The 19,250-nt window shown below is 39.4% G+C and overlaps 1 protein-coding gene across 2 annotated transcripts in view; it reads right to left on the bottom strand.

Moving 5' to 3' along the window:
* The window catches only part of LOC136874929 (neurofilament medium polypeptide), a 102,021-nt gene that overhangs the window by 50,559 nt on the left and 32,212 nt on the right, over positions 1–19,250 (bottom strand). For both annotated transcript variants that reach the window (XM_067148641.2, XM_068227930.1), the window contains exons 2-5: positions 12,852–13,193; positions 4,386–4,533; positions 779–909; positions 585–674 (exon numbers count right to left, since the gene is read on the bottom strand). In XM_067148641.2, the coding sequence (XP_067004742.2) occupies positions 585–674; positions 779–909; positions 4,386–4,533; positions 12,852–13,190 (708 nt within the window). In that variant the 5' untranslated portion in view covers positions 13,191–13,193. The remainder of the gene's footprint in view (positions 1–584; positions 675–778; positions 910–4,385; positions 4,534–12,851; positions 13,194–19,250) is intronic.

Genomic DNA, 19,250 nt, shown 5'->3' with positions numbered 1-19,250 from the left:
CGTTACTTGGAACAACACTACGCGCCGAACTGTTAAAATCCTTCAAAGATCTTCGTCATGGAGACAAATTTACTCGTAACTTTGCTCCGAATCTACCAATTTAAGTATTTATTTCCTCAAAAGAAAGCGCTTGATCCACTGTGTGTTTTTAGACCAAAACTGCGTACTTTAATTACAACGAAATGTGATTGCTTTAATGAGAAACATGTTGAAATGAAATGTCAAAATGAATGTGCACTCAAATTTCTTCAATCAATTTGAATAGTTAAGAGCTGAAATGAAAGAGCTTGATCCACTGAGTGTTCTTAGGCCAAAACGAACTCCGTGTCTCAATTAGAACTAAAGATATGATTGCTTCAAAGAAACAAAAAATTTAAAAATAAAATTTGAGGAAGGCGGAAGTTATGTGATTTATAGTACCTGATAGAAAGTCTGTGCTTGAATACCTTGCAGTTTAAAAAAATGAAGGAAATCGACCGAATAGAATGGCCGGACTGTAGTTTGCATAATTTTTTAAATATATAGATATGCGGTTTATTTCCACTTCCATGTATTGACAGAAATGTTGATTTTTAGTATCATACCTGAGCAGAGTAGTTTTCCTCCCCCATGTTAGAAATGCCTTTGTTTCTGATGGCGTGGATTTTCCGTCTCTGACTTCTAATGTAGTCCACCTATAAGAGTTAAGTAACAATGTTTTAGAAACGACATCCGTCGACTGAACGATTTTACCCATAATTTCAAGAACATAATGGAAGTTCTAATTAGTCGTACTTACAATATCCTCCTTAGACTTGGATTTTCTACCGAACAAAGGGGCAACCACGTTCGCCCCGAAAACCGCTACTTTCAGTGTTGCTAACACCGGAAGAAAAGTATACCATGGCAGAGGGCGCTGGCCTGCTTGATCTGTAGGAAGATGGGTTACTCAATGTTACATTTTTCATCTAGAAATTCACTTAAACATATGGTCCTAAATTTTACTGCATATTACAAACATATCAGCGGTTATAATTCAAGTTATAAAATATGGAGGAGTTTATTAGCTTAATTAGTATTCAGCACTTAAGACAGTTGAGTTAGGTAGCTTATTTGGGGAGTTTTAACTACAAGAAAATCTGTATATAATGATTCAGTTATTTCAGTCTGACGTGAATAATAGCCAGTGGTAGTATTTGTTAAATTATTTTGAAAACAATTGTAAACTACCTGTACCCATTCGATTACTATTTTGAATTAATTATTTTCCCCATAATTGAAGATTGCTTAAGTAGACAAAGCTTACAAGAGAATTGAACTATTTCATAATCATATTTCCACAAATGGAGCACTTCCTCAGCATAATAGTTTTGGATTAATATTCTGTATGCTATATTTAAATATCGTAAGTGGAATGGAGTCTAATTTTCCATACATAGACTATGACCGGCATTCCTCATTTGCTAAATATAATTAGGAAATCTGCGGGGTTACAGAGACTTCATTTATCAAAGTGTTTAACGAACGTTTTACAAAAGTTGACACAAGGGTATTGTCCCTTTAGCACCAATCAAACCTTGAATGGATGTTGCGAGAGGCAATATTACCTTACGTAAAATAATATTAGTACAACCAGGATTTGCAGTAATATGTGCTCATAAAGTAGCAGAAATATCAAAGATCAAGGAAAAACAAATATTAAACCTTTGAATTACGAAAGATTAAAAGTAGACACACAGTGGCTTAGCCGAACAATTTCTTGTACTGTGATTTCTAGCTATTCATGTTAGCTGTTCTGACATTACCAGGCTACTTTATAGCAGTTTACATTTTTAAGCCTTTTAACCTGCGACCAAAGAATAAAATCATTAAGTTTCATTTAAACTTTAAAGAAATAGAAAACTGCGAAGTTAACTAGTAATTAGTTCTTTTGGAGTGTTTAGCAAGCAACCATCTATTTACTATAACCGTTGAAATCCCGTTACAACCCTTCATCTATATTATTATTATTATTATTATTATTATTATTATTATTATTATTATTATTATTATTATTATTATTATAACCATTGTTTGATACAATTCCGTAGTCTGATTTCGCTATGTATTGATTGTTTGCTTCAAGGTATTTAATTTATAATATGTGTGTGTGTGTGTGTGTGTGTGTGTGTGTGTGTGTGTGTGTGTTAGCATTAAAATAACGTAGAGTGAGAGTTGTTACCTAATATCAGATATGGATGTATTATTTGTGATATTACTTTTAAGACATTACAACATGTGGTGCAACACTTACAGCAGCATGAGAATTAAGGGAGTTCCTACTTTGCCTGAGGCTATTTCATCAGTTTGTAACACTTTGAAGCTGGATGGAGCGATGTCATGTACTCTTTCAGAGATGATGTGGGTGTGACAACTAATGTCTATATAAGCTGCATTATCTCAGAGGCAGTTCACTTGGAAGGAGAGGCTTGCCATGGAGTGTTCTAGTCAGATGGAAGTGGACTCGGCGAGTCAGTCACAGACTGATGGTGAACAGTCAATTGGAGTCAACTGGAAGGAGACTGATGGTGAACGGTGAGACAGTCGTATGGAGAGTGAGGCCACAGTTGGTCAGTCGAAGACAGAACAGTGATATGAATACGTAATCGCCAGTCACCAAATGGCTTATATGTTCGGAGTGTGTTTCGCGTATGTGTTCGGTCGAGTTCTTACGTCAGTTCGTTGACAGCCGAATATTGAGTCGTCGTAATGCAGACTTAATAGTTATCAGTGAATTACTTGTGAAGTAGATTGTGAAGTGTGTATATAATTTCAAGCCATGCTATATCTCGTTTGTGAAACTAAAAGGATACTTCAGCAAATTAGGTTTGAGATACCTAGAGCTGACCAACTCAAAGGAATACGTCGTAATAACACGTAAAGTATTAAAGGTACTGTTAAGTGAACCAGTCAGGGATAAATTTCTTGTACAACTTTTAAATTTCCGGTAACGAGGATTGTGAATTTAATGCCTAGAGGTTCTTTCAGTTGTAATTCAGGGTTTTATATTATCTGAATTATCGCAGCAAACCTCGCCATTTAAATTATAAATTTAAAAAATATATTTTGTTCAGTATCAAATACAGTTAATTGTTTTATTTCAGAGGTAGATCAGATAACCTTAAATTTTAATTGGAAAACCAAACGACAAAGACCTGTATGTTATGCTGTCAAAGTAAGCTTATTACCTCACACCCTAGAGATTCAAGATTATCATTGTATTATCGTTACATTTATTTGTAGCTGGCGCCCATCAACAGTTTATATGTTTAAGTAATTACGTAAGTACTAAGTGAGTACATAGTCCGACGATTGAGTATTTTATATCATGAATAATTTTAATTCAGTTACATTTTTATATATCAGCCAACCACAGAACCTTTAATGTGATTTCTTACATAAATTACGTAATAATAATAATAATAATAATAATAATAATAATAATAATAATAATAATAATAATAATAATAATAATAATAATAATAATATACCCTGCGATGAAAATTTTGCACTGCCCAATATGGATTTTGGACATTAAAATTTTATAACATGTTCTGAGTTATTAACAGTTTATATTATAGATTGTAGCAAAGCAAAGTCACCTCCGTACAGGCCATGAACGCCCTTGGAGTGGAAGGTAAAGGCTTCCACCATTGTCAACCTCGGCACGTGGTGGGGTAGAGTGGTTATCATTACTCCCGGCCGCCTTTGCCCCCAGAAATTAACCTGGTACTCATTTTTGGTGTAGGCTAAGTGAACCTCAGGGCCATATGCACCTCCGGAAGTGGAAATCTCGTTTCTTAAATTTTAGGACTCCCTGACGGGGATTCTAACCCACGTCCTTCCGGGCGAACCGAGCACGCCTTTACCGCCTCAGCCAGGCAGCCCTATTACAGATTGTAGGTTCTCTACAAAAGACTGGCATAGCAGAAAAATTACCTTTAAGACCTTTTTGTAGACTTTTCCAGAAGTCGGAAGGTACACTTTTCCTGAGCTTAATTTTAGTCTTTTCTGACTTTGTAATTTTCTTCAAGTTTCGCTGTGAAACTATTGAATATATATATTACAGGAATTAAGATATGCATATATGCAAAAACTAAGAACACTTAACAGCAAATATCTGGGATCTGACGGACTCCAGGATACCAGTTACATTAAAAATATACTGTATATAACAGTTGAGGGTTCAAGTCTAACTTGTTTGCCTCTTCATTTTAGGTTTGGAAACTTCAGCCTACAAATTCTTCAAAATCTTTAATATGGGATTAGCTGAACTGATTATCCTTACTATAATAGTAAAAAGAGGAAGACTTCATCTAGGACTGTTTTAGCCTACGATAATTTTTAGAAGACAGTACAATCCTTACCCGAGTCTGGAGATGACTCAGACCATGCCACACACTTCTCCAGAATATTAAGCACATGATCACTTTGGCGGAAGAGCGTCTGTCCGACCGGACGACTGGCAACTTTCTCGCCCAATCCCTCAAGTAGGTCAAATATCTCTTCGACTAACTGAAAAGAGAAACATCAAATCATGCAATTTAACAGTATTTTATGCTCAGCGAGTTACATGGGTTACATGTCATTTCATAATTTTAAGACAAGAGCCAAAAAATACTGTAGTGAACTAACAGTGATTATAGAGCACTTACTGTATAACAAGCTGCTGCACGTTGATTTTAAGTCATGGTAATTTGGCGCCGTTCAATACCTGAGGTTCTTATCAAAGTATCCCGAAACATTCATCTTCTGAGATTAGTCCTTAATAAGCCGTCGTTAAGATTTGTTAATCGATAGAGTTGAAGGATTGCTAAGTGTTCCTTTTGGTCAACATGAACGCTACTCTAAGAAATAAATTATATGACATATATGCAGTACAAAATCCAAATGTACGCGAATGATTATTCAGAACTTCCATGTTTAATAGGGAGCAAAACTTAACAGTCCAAAGTATTTTAAAATTATGACCCATTACGGTGTCTGCAGCCGACAGTCCAGGTGCACAATTTGAAGTGTAGAAGGTAAGAATAATAAGCGTGGCCAAGGTATAAATGTGAACATGGTAGAAGATTTAGGATATAATAGTTTCATAGATATGAAAAGGTTACACAGGACAGGACGGTACGGAGAGCTGCATCAACAAGCCTATCAACCGATAAACAATAGATACAACTAAAACAATGGTTTCAGTCTGTCCAGTAGATCCTTTTAGAAACTTCAATCCTAATTTTAAGAAAAGGATAGTTAATTTGTTATATATTCTATCACCAGGGGTACCACAAGGCTGAACAGAGATTAATACTAGTGGCATTTTAGCCTTAATTACAATATTCAAACTAAGGGCAATTTCTTACAGACCACGATCCTGAAATCCACGCCTCGCTTCCTTTCTTGTTGAAAGTTTGACTTTCTTTAATTTCTTAATCATTAATATTTTCCTCCGACCCATTCTGCAAACCATATTTGTTCAATAAGATTTCTACCATTTGGAAAAAGTGGTAGGTAAAAAAAAGGCGGACATTTAACGCAAGGTAAAATGTTGTCACTGTAGAACATTCATTTCTAACCTCTCGTGACACATTTTGTGCGTTAAGTTGGGATGCCCTTGTGAATTCAGCATACCACGGCCCCGCTGGGGGCGAGACCGACAGTTTGGAAGATTAGTGGAATCTTCAGTTTCAGTTACCCGTTTTTGTTTTCTAATTGCGATACACCTAAATAGATTTGTAGTGTAGTTATTTTAGTAGTATTTACCTTAATTTCCGTGGTAATCCTTGCATCCCCCTCCCCTCATATGATATATCTATTTTATTTTTGTTTACATGTTAATATTTCATATTTCTAAGATGATTAAAGAAAAGCTTAGGAATGCAGTGGATGTGAGCGGGCATTAAGGTGTATGAGGAAAGAGTTTGGGGGAGATAATTAGGTTTCTGACGGAGGAAGGGAAGAAAGGCAGGGCTCCCTCAAAAAAAAATGTACACGGTACGGTAGGTAGACACGAGGTAGGGGAAGGATGGAGGTGTGAGACAGAAGGGGTGTCAAGGGGAAGGGAATTGAGTTACGAAAACTAGTCAGGGAGAGATTTCAGGAGAGGTATCTGAGAAATTTGTACGAGTCACTGCCGGAAGAACAGCAGGAGGAATTTAGGAAACAGGGTAGTGTTACAGAGGGCGGGGGACGGTGGTTAGGAGGAAAACGATATGTAGGAAAGATAGTGTCTGAAAGTCATGAAAGGGAGACCAGGGAGGGTAAAGTACTTCGTATGTTTTGCAGACGTCAGGGAAGGTAAGAGACTGGAGGAGAGGGGATCCGGTAGGAGGGGTCGATGCTCGGATCGTGTGGGACTTAGGCACGTGGGGAAAGTGCGTTGAGGAAAATGAACTAGGGCAGAATTTTCTAGGAACTAGGTTAAAGGAGATGTTTAGGAAAGTAAGGGAAGTAGGTGAGTAAGGAAAAGGTATTTCACGTTGGTACCAACAGAGCAAGGCAGAATAAGTACAAGCACAATTGAGGATTTGTGGGATGGGGATATGGCAGTGCGGCATAAGTTTAAGGGAGCAGAGATTTTTATCACTGGAATACTGGGTGGAAGATATATTAACTTGTCGGTGATCGGGAAATCAAATTAAGACTGGTGTGGGTATTCAAGTTTAAAAACTTGAGTTTAAAAACTGGTGTGGGTATGCTGGAAACTAGGAGCGAAATTTGTAAACCTTAATAGGTGGGTGAGAGGTCTGGATCCACGCTCAGATGGACTTCACTTCAACCGCAGTGGTACGTTTAAGTTAGGGAATTTGTTCACAAGAGTTTTAAGGAGGTAAATTCAGGGAAACTGGTAAACTACGCAGCACTGATGAGAGTACAGGGAGCTGGAAGTCCAGTCAAACTGTACAAGCACTGCAAAGAAAGGAATAGAACTAAGTAATTTATCAGATACAGGTTTATAAGCCAGATGTAATAAGGAGTTTAATTATGGCTTAGAAGTGAAATAGATTCGGAAATTCTCACGCAACTTATCGTAGCGATCGGATAGAATCGAAAGTGCGAGTATTCAGACTGGTAAATTAAAGACTTAACATGAAATTCTAGCTGTACGGATCGTCTCTATAACTTTATTTTTGGTACGTACAAACCTGGAAGAGGTGCCGCCGACGCTGACGCGAAATGATTTGATAAGATGTGGGTAACAGGGTAACAAAAATACGCGATTGCAGCGGATGACTTCAATTTACCTAAGGTTAACTGGGAAAGTAATACGAATGAGAATGACCGAAAATGGCAAATAAATTAATATTGGAAGGATAGCTGTATTAGAAAGAGATTGAAGTAATTAGAGGGGCGTTCACGAACCTGTTTTCATTTAAAAATCAATGTGATACAAATGACGTCTGTAACAGTTGAACTGTCAAGCGCTATCATAAGAGGCACAAGTGAAATTTTATAAATTATGATCGAAGGAAAATGGTAAATAAAGGTTTTAACAGAATATGACATTGATTTACAAGAATTCTTGACGGAGTTTGGAAACAGGTACGCATGTTTAATGGTGTTGAATGGTAAATACTTTCAATGTTTTAAGAGTTTAAGGAGGTGCGGTTTGGAAGTAAATCGCAAGGAACTAAGGGGAGATGGGACTAGAAAATTGAATTTAACGAAAAAAAAGCTGAAGATAACGGCAAACAAAATTGGTTGTCCCACGAATCTCAGTGAAAAATGAAGTATTTGCAAGTACTTAGAGGCAAAACAGGCTCCAGGAAGGACAATCTAGGATCAAATGAACAAGAGAAGTGTATATTTACAGAAGGTAAAGGTATTTAGTCAGCAGTGTGTAAATATGGTTTGACGTAAAGATAACGTCTAGGTAGAAGTAATACTAGCGAAGTACCTGAACGTACATATTTTCTGTAAGATTATGTTGATAACCAGAAAAGCAGAAGGTATGTGTGAGATTTCTGGTTTAAATGAAGCAAATTTATTGGAATATAATACGATATGTGAAGTAATTACTTCATTACTTTGAAGGAGCTAAACCAAATTAGTGGCGAGTTACTATAGTAGCCGATGTCTACTAAGGAACCTGAAAAAGCCAGTCACCTTTACATTTGTTGCATGCAAGTTCTGAGAGAGCATTCTTTCCGATTAACATTAGACACTTTTCCTAAATTACTAACTGGTTTGACAGAAGGACAAGTAAATTTGCCCCCTGTGGGTGGGGCGGTACAATAACACCCACGCTAATTCCCGACTGTCGTAAGAGGAGACTAAAAGGGCCCCAGGGCCTCAATTTTGGAGCGTGGGTTGGCATCCACGCGTTCTAAGCCGATTCCTGACATTACTTCCGTTTACTTGTGCCAGTTTCCTCACTTTCGTCTATTCCATCAGACCTCACTCTCAAGTGTTATTTTCCGACCGCAACTGTATTAGGTATTGAGGTCTAGGGAATGTAATTTTCATACCCTTCGTGGCCCTCTTTCTTTGGCCGATACCTTCATTTTTTTAAGTGTCTGCCCTTTCATTTTTACCGCTCTGATTAGTGTAAAAGTATGGTTGTCTGGTTGTACTTCCTCTTAAAACAATCACCACCACTGATAGAAGGCAGTTCGGGCTCATTAAAGTTATTTCAGTGATGCTGGACACCCGGGGATTTCAACACGATATAGCAGATATTTCATATTCTGGAGGTCAAATGGGCTGTTTCGCCACTGACCTATCCCAAGGCTTTTGATAGACTAGATCATGAGGAACTACTAACGAATAGAAGGACTAATTGATTAGACAGAAGAGCGACTGAATGGATGGATTATCTAGAATATACAGGAGAGTTAATAAAGCATTACGTGATCCCGTCATGCGCATTGGACCTTTGATTTCTTATATATAGGGGCCGTATTTTTTGGCAATAGCGATACGCGCGATTTTTTTATACCTTCTTTTTTTGCCTATGTATGACCTTGTAGGTACTTCAAGTACCTAATTTTAGCAAAATGAACTCTCTTTACTAACTCACTTGTATATTCTAGATAATCCATCCATTCAGTCGCTCTTCTGTCTAATCCATTAGTCCTATTCGTTATTACTTGCGAATTGCGCAAATAATCACGAAATATACCCCACTTGGTAGAAAGAATTAAAAATAGTACCGAAAAACCTCTCCAATAAACGTTGAAAATGTCTGAGAACTTTACCATTGTAGTTTTTTTTTCTCAGTTGCTTGATAGGCTGTATATTGTCTACACAAACGCACACAAAGCTATGAGTACTGTGTATCGGAAGTATGTGTACCCAGTTCCGCGATCTGTAATCAGTACAAATCGGTATATGTTATCGATTAGCCTACATCAAATGGCGTTGCGGTCGTAGCAAGATCGGTCGTAGATACAGCACGTTTTACTCTTTGGCAGTGAGATTTCGCTACTGGCAAATGTCCAGAATTTAAGTATAAAAATGCCGAAAACCCCTAATCACAAAATAAGATTTACGTCATACTATAAGGAAGATATCACAAGAAACATCGATCAGTATGACAGTTTCACGAAATACCTACCGAAATAGTGTCAGTTTTAACACCGAAATCGACAGTTTTATTTCACCAAAAAATAAGGCCCTTACTTATATATAATGCGAGTAGAGTACTGGAATCTCTTAAGGCCTTTTGCACGTTATTTACTGTATAGAGTAAAAAATAAGTTTCAGGATTGTAGGTGACTGCAAGAAGACGATGTGAGATGGATTAACAGCGGTTTGATCGTAAACTGGATGAAACGTGAGGTTTTTAAGTTCTACCAAGGGAGGAAGTCGTCTTCGCTTCAATTAGGTACTGTAGTGTGGAAGACACAGTTGAACAGTCCAATCAAAATTTGACTCTTGAAAAATGTTCAAGTCCTCTGGTGCGGCGGTACTGTTCCAACGAAAAGTGCAAAAAGCGTTTGTTAATCGACATGTTCCCGACTACGCGAGACTAAATACACGATGCAATTTTCTGCATTTCAGAATAACATGAACTAATACAATGAAATTGACGAGAAACTGCCAAATGCTTAAGTATGTGAAGCGAGGGACATGTCTGGCAAATGAAGCTCGATGTTAAGACACTTAACGGGGTGTTAAGTCCTTTGCCATTAACCAGAAGATTCGGGGTTCGAATATTTGTATCGGTAGTCTATTTTTACTGGACTGTTACTGTGGTTTAACTGCACCGTAGCAGTCTATTTCCACTCCCAATGCTTTGATTGCACTGGCTGCTCCAAGGATTGTTAAATCTAACAGCGAGGAATAGCCATTTAATATCAATCTTACGTGCGGAGTTCCAGTTAGCTCCGAGGAAACTCTCCTGTCGAGGCGACTGGAGTCATACTGAAGGCATTACATCTTAATTGTTACGTGTTGAGTTTACTAAATACATGCGTATTTCTATTCATTGCGAAATCTGGCGTTGTGTTTTTAATTATGTTAGTATTGAACAGGACTGTTTTAGACATGACCACGTCCAGTATCCATCAGCTTTAATATATTTTCGAATCCGACATTGAATTTACTTAAGCTCCATAAAATATTCCTCTTCGAGAGCTCTCATCGCATGGATCTAGCATAACGCCCCACAAAGCATGCGAATGCAGGAGAGGGAGAGGCCAGAGTTTAATTTGTGTTTCCACTTTGCCTACACATGTTCAATAGGGTTAAAGTCTAGAACTCTAGGGACCCCAATGGACCAGTGCAACGGAGCCCTGCTCCGAACATGACCGCACGTGTGGATTGGAGAATTTCTTGCAGAACTGTTACACCTTATCTGGATAACGCGCTCACACAGAACCTTAATGGTCTGCAGAATGTTTAAATATTGGTTAGATATGGGAGTACATCCGATAAAGCACCCTAGCCCCAGACGATATCCACCCCTAACTTGATACATGCAACCATTGCATTAACAGTATTAGAATATTATTTTATATCGGGCTCCCCGTGGCCTGTAGACATGAACCGAGCTGAAAGGAGTCTCGTCAGAGAAGATCACATGATCCCAATTATGTTTTAACCCCATCACGGGAAATTCGCACCGACCGACCATATGTTCATCTGGGGACACTTTGGTGGCAGCTTTTCTGAAACGGAGGCCTGCTTCACGTAATCGTTTATGAACATGTAGGAAAATTAGTCACCTGCGCGGACTCCCGAGTTTAAGAACAGGTTCTCTTGTGAAGTTTCAGTTAACCTGTCTTCTATCTTAGTAAAAATCCACTTTAAACCAGTGCCCGGTAGCCTTCCAATGTCCTCCGACTCTCCACTGCTTTATCCATCTGACCAGCCCTACGCGAAACGACACACCGCTGCCTCACGAATGCTGAAATTACCATGTTGAACGCGAGCCAGCACTCGTAGCGCGTGAGCCGAGTTAGAATGGAGTGCAGCATTTAGTAGTGAAGTTAGCTCGGCCAAACTGTTCGTTGCTCGACTCATTGTGTATTTATTCGGAAACAAAGTTCACGCCGGTATTCGAATCTTATCTGTTACAGCAGGCAGAAATTTTGTAGCCCACAGCTGACACTGCTACGTGGGAGGGTGGCATGTGCTTATACATTCATAGTGCTGAATAAGTGTGATGAGTGGCGAGGGGAGAGTGACAATGAGAATTACGGGCCGTGTTGCAAAACTCAGCCAGCTTTCTGTAAAAAGCCGACCACAGTCGAAGTGGACTTTTTTATATTTCACGTCCCAAGAGATGCTGAAATTTGACTGTTCGACTGTGCACCATTGGGATCAAGTAGTTAGGTGTTAATATAAGGAAAGATCGCTGGTGTTATCACATTAACGAGGTTTTAATTAAAGGTGATACATCTCTTCATGTGAGATTTTTGAGGAGAGCGCGTATAAATAGCTGGCAAGACCCCAGTTAGAGTATGGTTGAATTTTGTGGAATTCCTGAGGACTCCTTTCTTTGTGCACTCAAAATATGGACTGGGAAGTAGGAAGATTTGTTCGGGGGATTTCAGACAGTTAAGAAAATGCCTGTAACTTTGGACTACTCGACTAAGAGGTATGTTCCGAGCTGTCTGTAGGGAGACAGCATGGAATGACGAAGGCAAATAAGCTTTGAGTTTTTTTTAGAAGGAATCATTTTATTTGTAATTCAAGAGGACAAATTCGTAAAATATTCATTCATAGGAAGTGGGTTTTGAATAATTAACCAAGGGAGATTGAAATTTAGGAAAATTATAGGTAAACAAGTGACACGGTATTCGCTATCTGGGGACAGGCCTAAAGGCAGATCAGTGCCTAACAAACGTGATTGCACCTTCTCCACGTCTCCCAGTCAAGTTCCGTGCGGGTCTGGTGCGCGAGCGGCGCTCTTACGTTGAGACTGCCGATACAGTTTTGCTGTACTGGCCAACGGAGCGATACCAGAGATTTTTCTCACCTATCAATGAAGTTTGGTAAGATTAAAAATTATCTAGTATTTTAATATAATACTTAAATTATCCCCTCGTTCAACCCAGAATGTCTGATATCAGTTAAATTTTCTAATTTGAAAAATCTAGATTATCATCTGAAGGAAGTTCGTGAATTACCAGCCCTACTCTATTTTACTCGTAACTATGACGTCACGTTTTCGGATATTAATCTTTCAGTATAAATGAATTTCTTAGATTCACTGATTAACATTTGCTTCGAACATTCCTGTGCTAATATAGAATTTCTCAAAGATTCGTTTCCATATAAATTATTGGATAAAATTGAGTAATTGTAATGATTGGAGTAATACGTGCGATACCAGAATCAATTAGGTCAATTTCGAAGAGTATGTAGTTTTTCAATAACCGACTAATTCTTACCGTCATCGGCTCGTCTTCTTCCATAGGGCTACCAGTCCCTCTCTCCGCATTGGTGGCAGAGGCCTGCGATTCTCCCACGTCTCTGGTACCGGCCTGTACCTCCTCAGAGGATTCCACGGTCGCTTGAATTTGCTGTGTAGATACTGTTTCATGGAGAAGTCGTTCCATTTTTGTTTCAGAATCTGACGGAATGACGTCCGTTGGCAAGCTCTGCATATCTCCCCTGGCACCATCAGGATATCGTAAATCAGCTTTAACATCTGGTAGCACGACATCTGGACCAGCAGTGGCTTGCAGTGTTTCACTCGAAGTCTGTTGAACCTTTTCAATATTTTCCATAGCCTGAAATGGAAATCACAATATGTTAAGCAAGCCTGTGAAAGGAAATTAACACTAGTATGAGGTACTCCAATTCAGAGACTTGGAATTTTATTCCAAGTCTTACTCGCCCTAAACAGACAATCCATACTAATGTTCTTTTATGTAATACGAACTCCATTTAAACAAGATACACTAAAATATCAAAACCCGTAGAATAAAACAGCTGTATAGACTTTTCGCAATCAACACAAGGTACTGACAAAAGAAAAACCGGCAGCGGAAACAAATTAAGGGGTGGAACTGTACAATGTATTAATCGCATAATGGAGAAAAGTTTTTCCGCTTATGTCTTTTTTCAGACTTTATTATTCGTAAATTAATGTGGAACATTGGTTTGGTTAGGAACTTTTGAGATGCTGATCCGAACTGAGGAAATAATTGTTATAAGGATCGACTAAATGCGTCGCAGAGCTTATGTGATTCTCATGATATATCATCGCTGTTCGGGCAACAGGTCATCTCACAATGCTCTCCCCATCCATTATTTTTCTAAGACTGGTCACGCCTTCCAGCCATATATGGATATGCTGTCCATCAGAAAAATTTTCATTGTGTTCATTTCCCTATGCTAATGTGTAAAGGAAAATTAACCTGAAGTACTGCACATTATACTGTAGGAGTGCATAAATAAGCCGTGCAAACATACATTCCTAGACTGTGGTACGGTAAGGTTCATTTTCCTTTACACGTACGGATAGGAAAATGAAAACGAAAATTGTTCTGATGGACTGCATATCCATATATAGCTGGGAGGCGTGGCCAGTCTTAAAGAAAATAATGGATAGGAAAAGTATTGGAAGATATGACTTTTGCCCGATCAGAAACTATGTTCTTTCGTCGTGATTTTCAAATTTCGTCCTGACCGATGTAAACAATTTCTGCAATTTACATACACCTTTATTTTCTTCACAAATGTTATCCTTGACTTTCAATACTTTTGAAAAAGTATATTTAAAAGCTACTGAATAACCCTGCTTTTGTAGGATAGATCCTACGTTTTCAGAAATTTGACCGTTTGAGATACTTAGGATTTGACAACCGGCAAATAAATCTGAATAATTTTGTTTTACGTCCTACGAAATAGTTTCTTGGAGACCGAGGTGCCGGAATTTCGTCCCGCAGGAGTTCTTGTACGTGCCAGTTAACCTACAGACAAGACGTTGACTTATTTAACCACATTCAAATACCACCAGTCAGAGCCAGCGTCGAACCTGCCAAGTTAGGCTCAGGTCGGCGCTCCACCGTCAGAGCTATTCAGCCTAGCCATTTGGAACAAATTCTCGTTTGAACTGGCGTGTACCACTATAAATCCTTGTTCTCGGTCCGTATTCAGACATCACTTCACGGGTTCGTTTTCGTGCGTGAGTAATGCAGATAGGTTTCATCCGTATAAATAACATGCCTACCCTCTCTTCGGACGAACAATATGTCTACTTAGTCCCAATGTCATCCTGACCAATATTCCACGTATTGTAGCTTCCTTTCACTGAAATCCCAAGCTTCAAACTACGGTACTTAGCGTAATTATGCCACCTTTAAAATCTGTATCTTCAACCCGTTTCCAGTGGTTCTTTCCGTATATTGGACTTGTTACGTTGATTGTGTGAAAGTTCTGAATCGTACGTCTAACCACACTTATCGAAGTCATTTAGGTCAGAACTGATTTCGGTCTCTCCGCCACAGAAAGATTCTATTTTCCCCACCTTCAACGTTCTTGACTCGTTTTACCACATTACCAAGCCCCGCCTCCTCAATCCTCGCATGATGATTGTTTAAAGGGGCCTGACATCGAGGTCATCGGCCCCTAATGGTACGAAATGAAATAACAAAAAATTCAAATTCATCCACTGAACAAAATTTTTAAAAAATTGTCATGAAGAATGAATGGATGGACATGAACCCTACAAAAATAAACAAAAACAGTGGATCAGACTCAAAAAGAAGGTAGTTAATTGGAGTATTACTAACCAAGGGACCATTTATAAAGCACAATGATGCTTGATGTCTGAATGGGTGCTAAATTCACGTCTAAGGCTCCACAGAATGGTACATATCGCGAGTAAAGTAGAACCATGGTATTTGTCATTTTGGGGTACTAATCAAAAGTAGCGAAGACTCACGGTGGTCCACGGTGGTACTACTCATAAGTATTGCAATTCGTACAGGGAACGCAGACCTATGGTGTTTGTCACACAATGGCGCCACTCATAGCCAACGCAAACCGGTAAGGCTCCTCACCTAGGTGTACTAGTCACGGGCGCCGGTATTCCCGTGGCGTTTCTCACATAGTGGGTACCAATCACAGGCAACGCTGACCCACGGTGCCGCTCATATAGCGGTACAACTCACAGCCTACGCCCAGACCCGCGGTGTTGCTCACATGGGTACAACGCACGGGTACTGGAATCCACCAGGCCAGGCTTTTTACTGCAACTAATCACAAACCTATTTCGTACCAATTTAGCGATACTACTCGCAAGTACATGCAACCCATGGTGTTCCACGCATGATGGTACGAATCAAGAGTAGTTTCATGGTTCTAATTCAATCATCCCTTGGTCGCCCCTTGTAGTCGCCTCTTGCGACAGGCAGGGGAAACCGCGGGTGTATTCTACATGTGCGTCCCCCACCCGCAGGGGGTGGTGTGTTAGGTCCGCGAGAGGTATTGTATTTTCCTGAAGTCCGCCGGCAAGCCGGTTAGGACCCCCTATCCGGCACCTGGGACGCGCCACGTGGGAGTATCACCTCTCCCCCTGCTACGCCTGCGTAGGAGGTTCGTGGCAATCCTCGCATTGCTAACACTATCCATCATTCCGCCCGCCCCTCTACCTCCAACAAATAAAATGTACTCGCATGCTCCAGTAAACACATGTCACCCATATATTGTTTCAGTATCCCCTCAGCCGTCAGCGGCCGTGGCGCAACATCTGGCGAGGGATACGGAGTGGGGTATGGGCCCACTCCACTCTAGTGAAGACTCCTGGTGGACGGCGCACTGGAGCTCCCTTCCGGCAAGGGCTGAGGTGCGGTAACCCTACCGCCAACCCATCTGGGGACTGATTATGTACATCAAATCTGCGGCGACCATCACCATGACTACCCCTCTCATAATAGCGGGAGTGGTATCTGAGGGTACTTGGGGCGGGGTTCCAGGCGACCTCACCTGGCTATCGACAGCGGCGGCAGATCTTGCCGTCAAAATAAATCAGCATATAATTAACTTCTACGATCACAAGAAGACTTCAAATCTGGTTTTCCAAATTTTCTACAAATGGACTTTCAGACTTTTCGGTCACCAGTGGCTTTCTTTTGAATATCCTACATAGCGAGAGGCTCCCGTTTCATTTTTCATGAAATTCTCTAGTCTGGCTGTGAAATATTTTAGCACTTCCAACATCAGTCATCAATGATCTGAATTTACAACTGTCGTCCAGTTGGCAGATTCCCTATCAATCTTTTACCTAGTCTTAAATGTTCTTGAAGAACTTAGAGATTTATCGAATTTATCGAACATTATCCCTTACTCCTCTACTAATGTCATTACACGCCATCTCTCCACTGACAGCTTTGAACATATCACTTAGTCGAGCAATTCGTTTCATTATTCCCAAGTCTTCCCAGACTAAAATTTGCATCATTTTCTTAAAACTATTGTTTTTCAGAAATCACCAAGAACAAATTGTGGTGCTTTCCTCTGGATATTTTCCACTTCTCATAGCAACCTAATTTAGACTAACTCTAGCATGTGTGCCAGTTTTTCGCACGGGAATTAGTAATAGATGTCCCTTCATGAATTTATGCGAAGTTACATCCCTATATTCAAACGTTTAATATGGCATGTTAAACTGACATTCCTCTACAAAAGCAAGTGGCAGTCAAACGTGAAGTACGATAAAAGTGAACGAAGTGGAGACAGAATGAGGATGATCAGTTTCTTGAATGGTACAATATCTGGTCTGAATTTTTGCGTAATTCTCCCTACTTCTTGTTTACATATTGAAATCAGTTATTGACGAAAACCTCTTATCTGTTCTATCGAAAAGGGTAAAATTGCTCTTTAATTAAACCCTGTAACCCACCTTGAAATGACATGACAGCAAGTAAAATTACATTAAGCTTGGTTGTGCACATTTTGTGGTAGTGCAAAATCACGGTTTCGGTTGCGCATCAACCTCCAGTAAGTTCAGGGATTTAGAAACAATTTTGGCCCTAAAACCTACGCAAGGACAGGTGGATTCTAAATATGAAGTTTGGTAGAAATATATCCAGTAGTTATAAGAACTGACACCAAAGCCAAAATATATGCAGATTGTCATTACGCCTGAAAAGGATAATTGAATGAAAATTTCGCCAAAATAGTAAATGTAGAGAGACTCGTTACGATTTTATTTGTATAGATTAGCATTGTTAGGCATATAACGTGCTACACTGAGGAGGGGAGGGGGGAAGGATTCTGTTCATTTTCTTTGTCCATTCATATTTAGTACTAGCTGACCCGACAGACGTCGTTCTGTCAAAAATAAATGATAATGAACTAACTCAAATTCAGTCCGTACTGCTGTGAAATATTTGGCCTTGTATCTGTAAATTAAGAACGACAGGTTTATTATTTGTCACAAAAACTATAAAATAAAGTAAACAAAGCAATATGGGGGATAAGTCTGCTTGTTATGTTACCTTGAAAGTTTTCATGAAATTGTCCCGAAGTACAATTGATGCCCCAAATGAAGTCATTTGAAAGCAGTTATATTTTTGGATTATTGTAAGGAAATGTATGGAATCTATTCCTGTAACCAATGAGTGGAATCAATGGCACTAATTTCACTTTGCCATTTGCGCAACACAATCCAGCGGCTTCATTTTTGTATTTCAATGCCTTACAATATTGGCAAACGGAGTTCATAGATCCAATAGTAATGCATTGATAGGCACTGTAGTCAATTGAAACATCGTAACTGAAAGCAGCTCGATTCAAACTTGCAAGATTATTAGCTGAACGACGCGCTGCACGGATTTGTGATATCCGAATCCTTTCAGTTTCATTTCGCTCTTCACGTTGTTGTGCAGTTCGATTAGACTGAAAATTAGCTTGGCTTGTAGCATTTCGAGTTCTTCGACCGAAGTTGCTCCACCCGCGCCTTATAGGCGGCATGAGTCTTGAAATGAGTATACTGTGTATGGAAGTACACAAAAATAAATCAGTCAACCAAAGGAATCGATTAACTTGTTTGTTGAGAAGCGAAGATTTAAAAACAATCAGGGTAGACAAAGGTCTCCAACTATGACAAAACACGACACTGCATTCGACTGTCTGGAGAGCGTATGTTTGGGAGATCTGCACCGGCAGTCGACGCAGCGAGACACCAGCCAGCCATCCGAGTCACGCGCGAAACCAAAACCCAAGGAGACGTTCTTCCTGTCAAAGTGAGAACTAAGCTAGATAAGAACTTGGGGTTTGTTTTAAAAATAACTTCCATATCCGAAGACCATTTGCCTCGCTTTGACCACCTATGCAAATTAAATAGCAAAGAAGTTGGCCAGCGACACTTTCGTGCCTGCACATAAAAATCTCTGAACATGACTGAAAAGAAACACAAACAGTGCATGTTATTATTTAAATTTAAAAACAAACTTATCTACGTCGAGCTGAAATGTTCCTTTACCAGCAGTGAAAAAATTACAAATATAGTGAATATAAAGTAGGAGTTATGACAAGTTCCATGCAATGAAGATTTTGCATTTGAAGTAACATTCCATTTTAACATTTTGACACTAAATTATTTTGTAAACCGTCTTTTGTTAACGGCATCAAATGCGGCTTGAAATTTTGTACATAATCCGATATTCACCCATTTTAACCGATAACATTCAGATTTACGAACATTTGGCAAATGCGCTGGATTAGAGGAGGGCAGCGCTAAGCGCAAACGTGGGAGAAGGAAAGAGACGAACAGTTTGAATGGAAAAGAGAAATGGAGCTTTTGCGTTTTTCCTGAATTTTTTTCAATTTTTCTCTTC

This window comes from Anabrus simplex, chromosome 5, assembly GCF_040414725.1.
Source record: "Anabrus simplex isolate iqAnaSimp1 chromosome 5, ASM4041472v1, whole genome shotgun sequence".
Lineage (NCBI taxonomy): Eukaryota > Metazoa > Arthropoda > Insecta > Orthoptera > Tettigoniidae > Anabrus > Anabrus simplex.
This window is presented reverse-complemented; position numbering and strand designations above follow the sequence as displayed.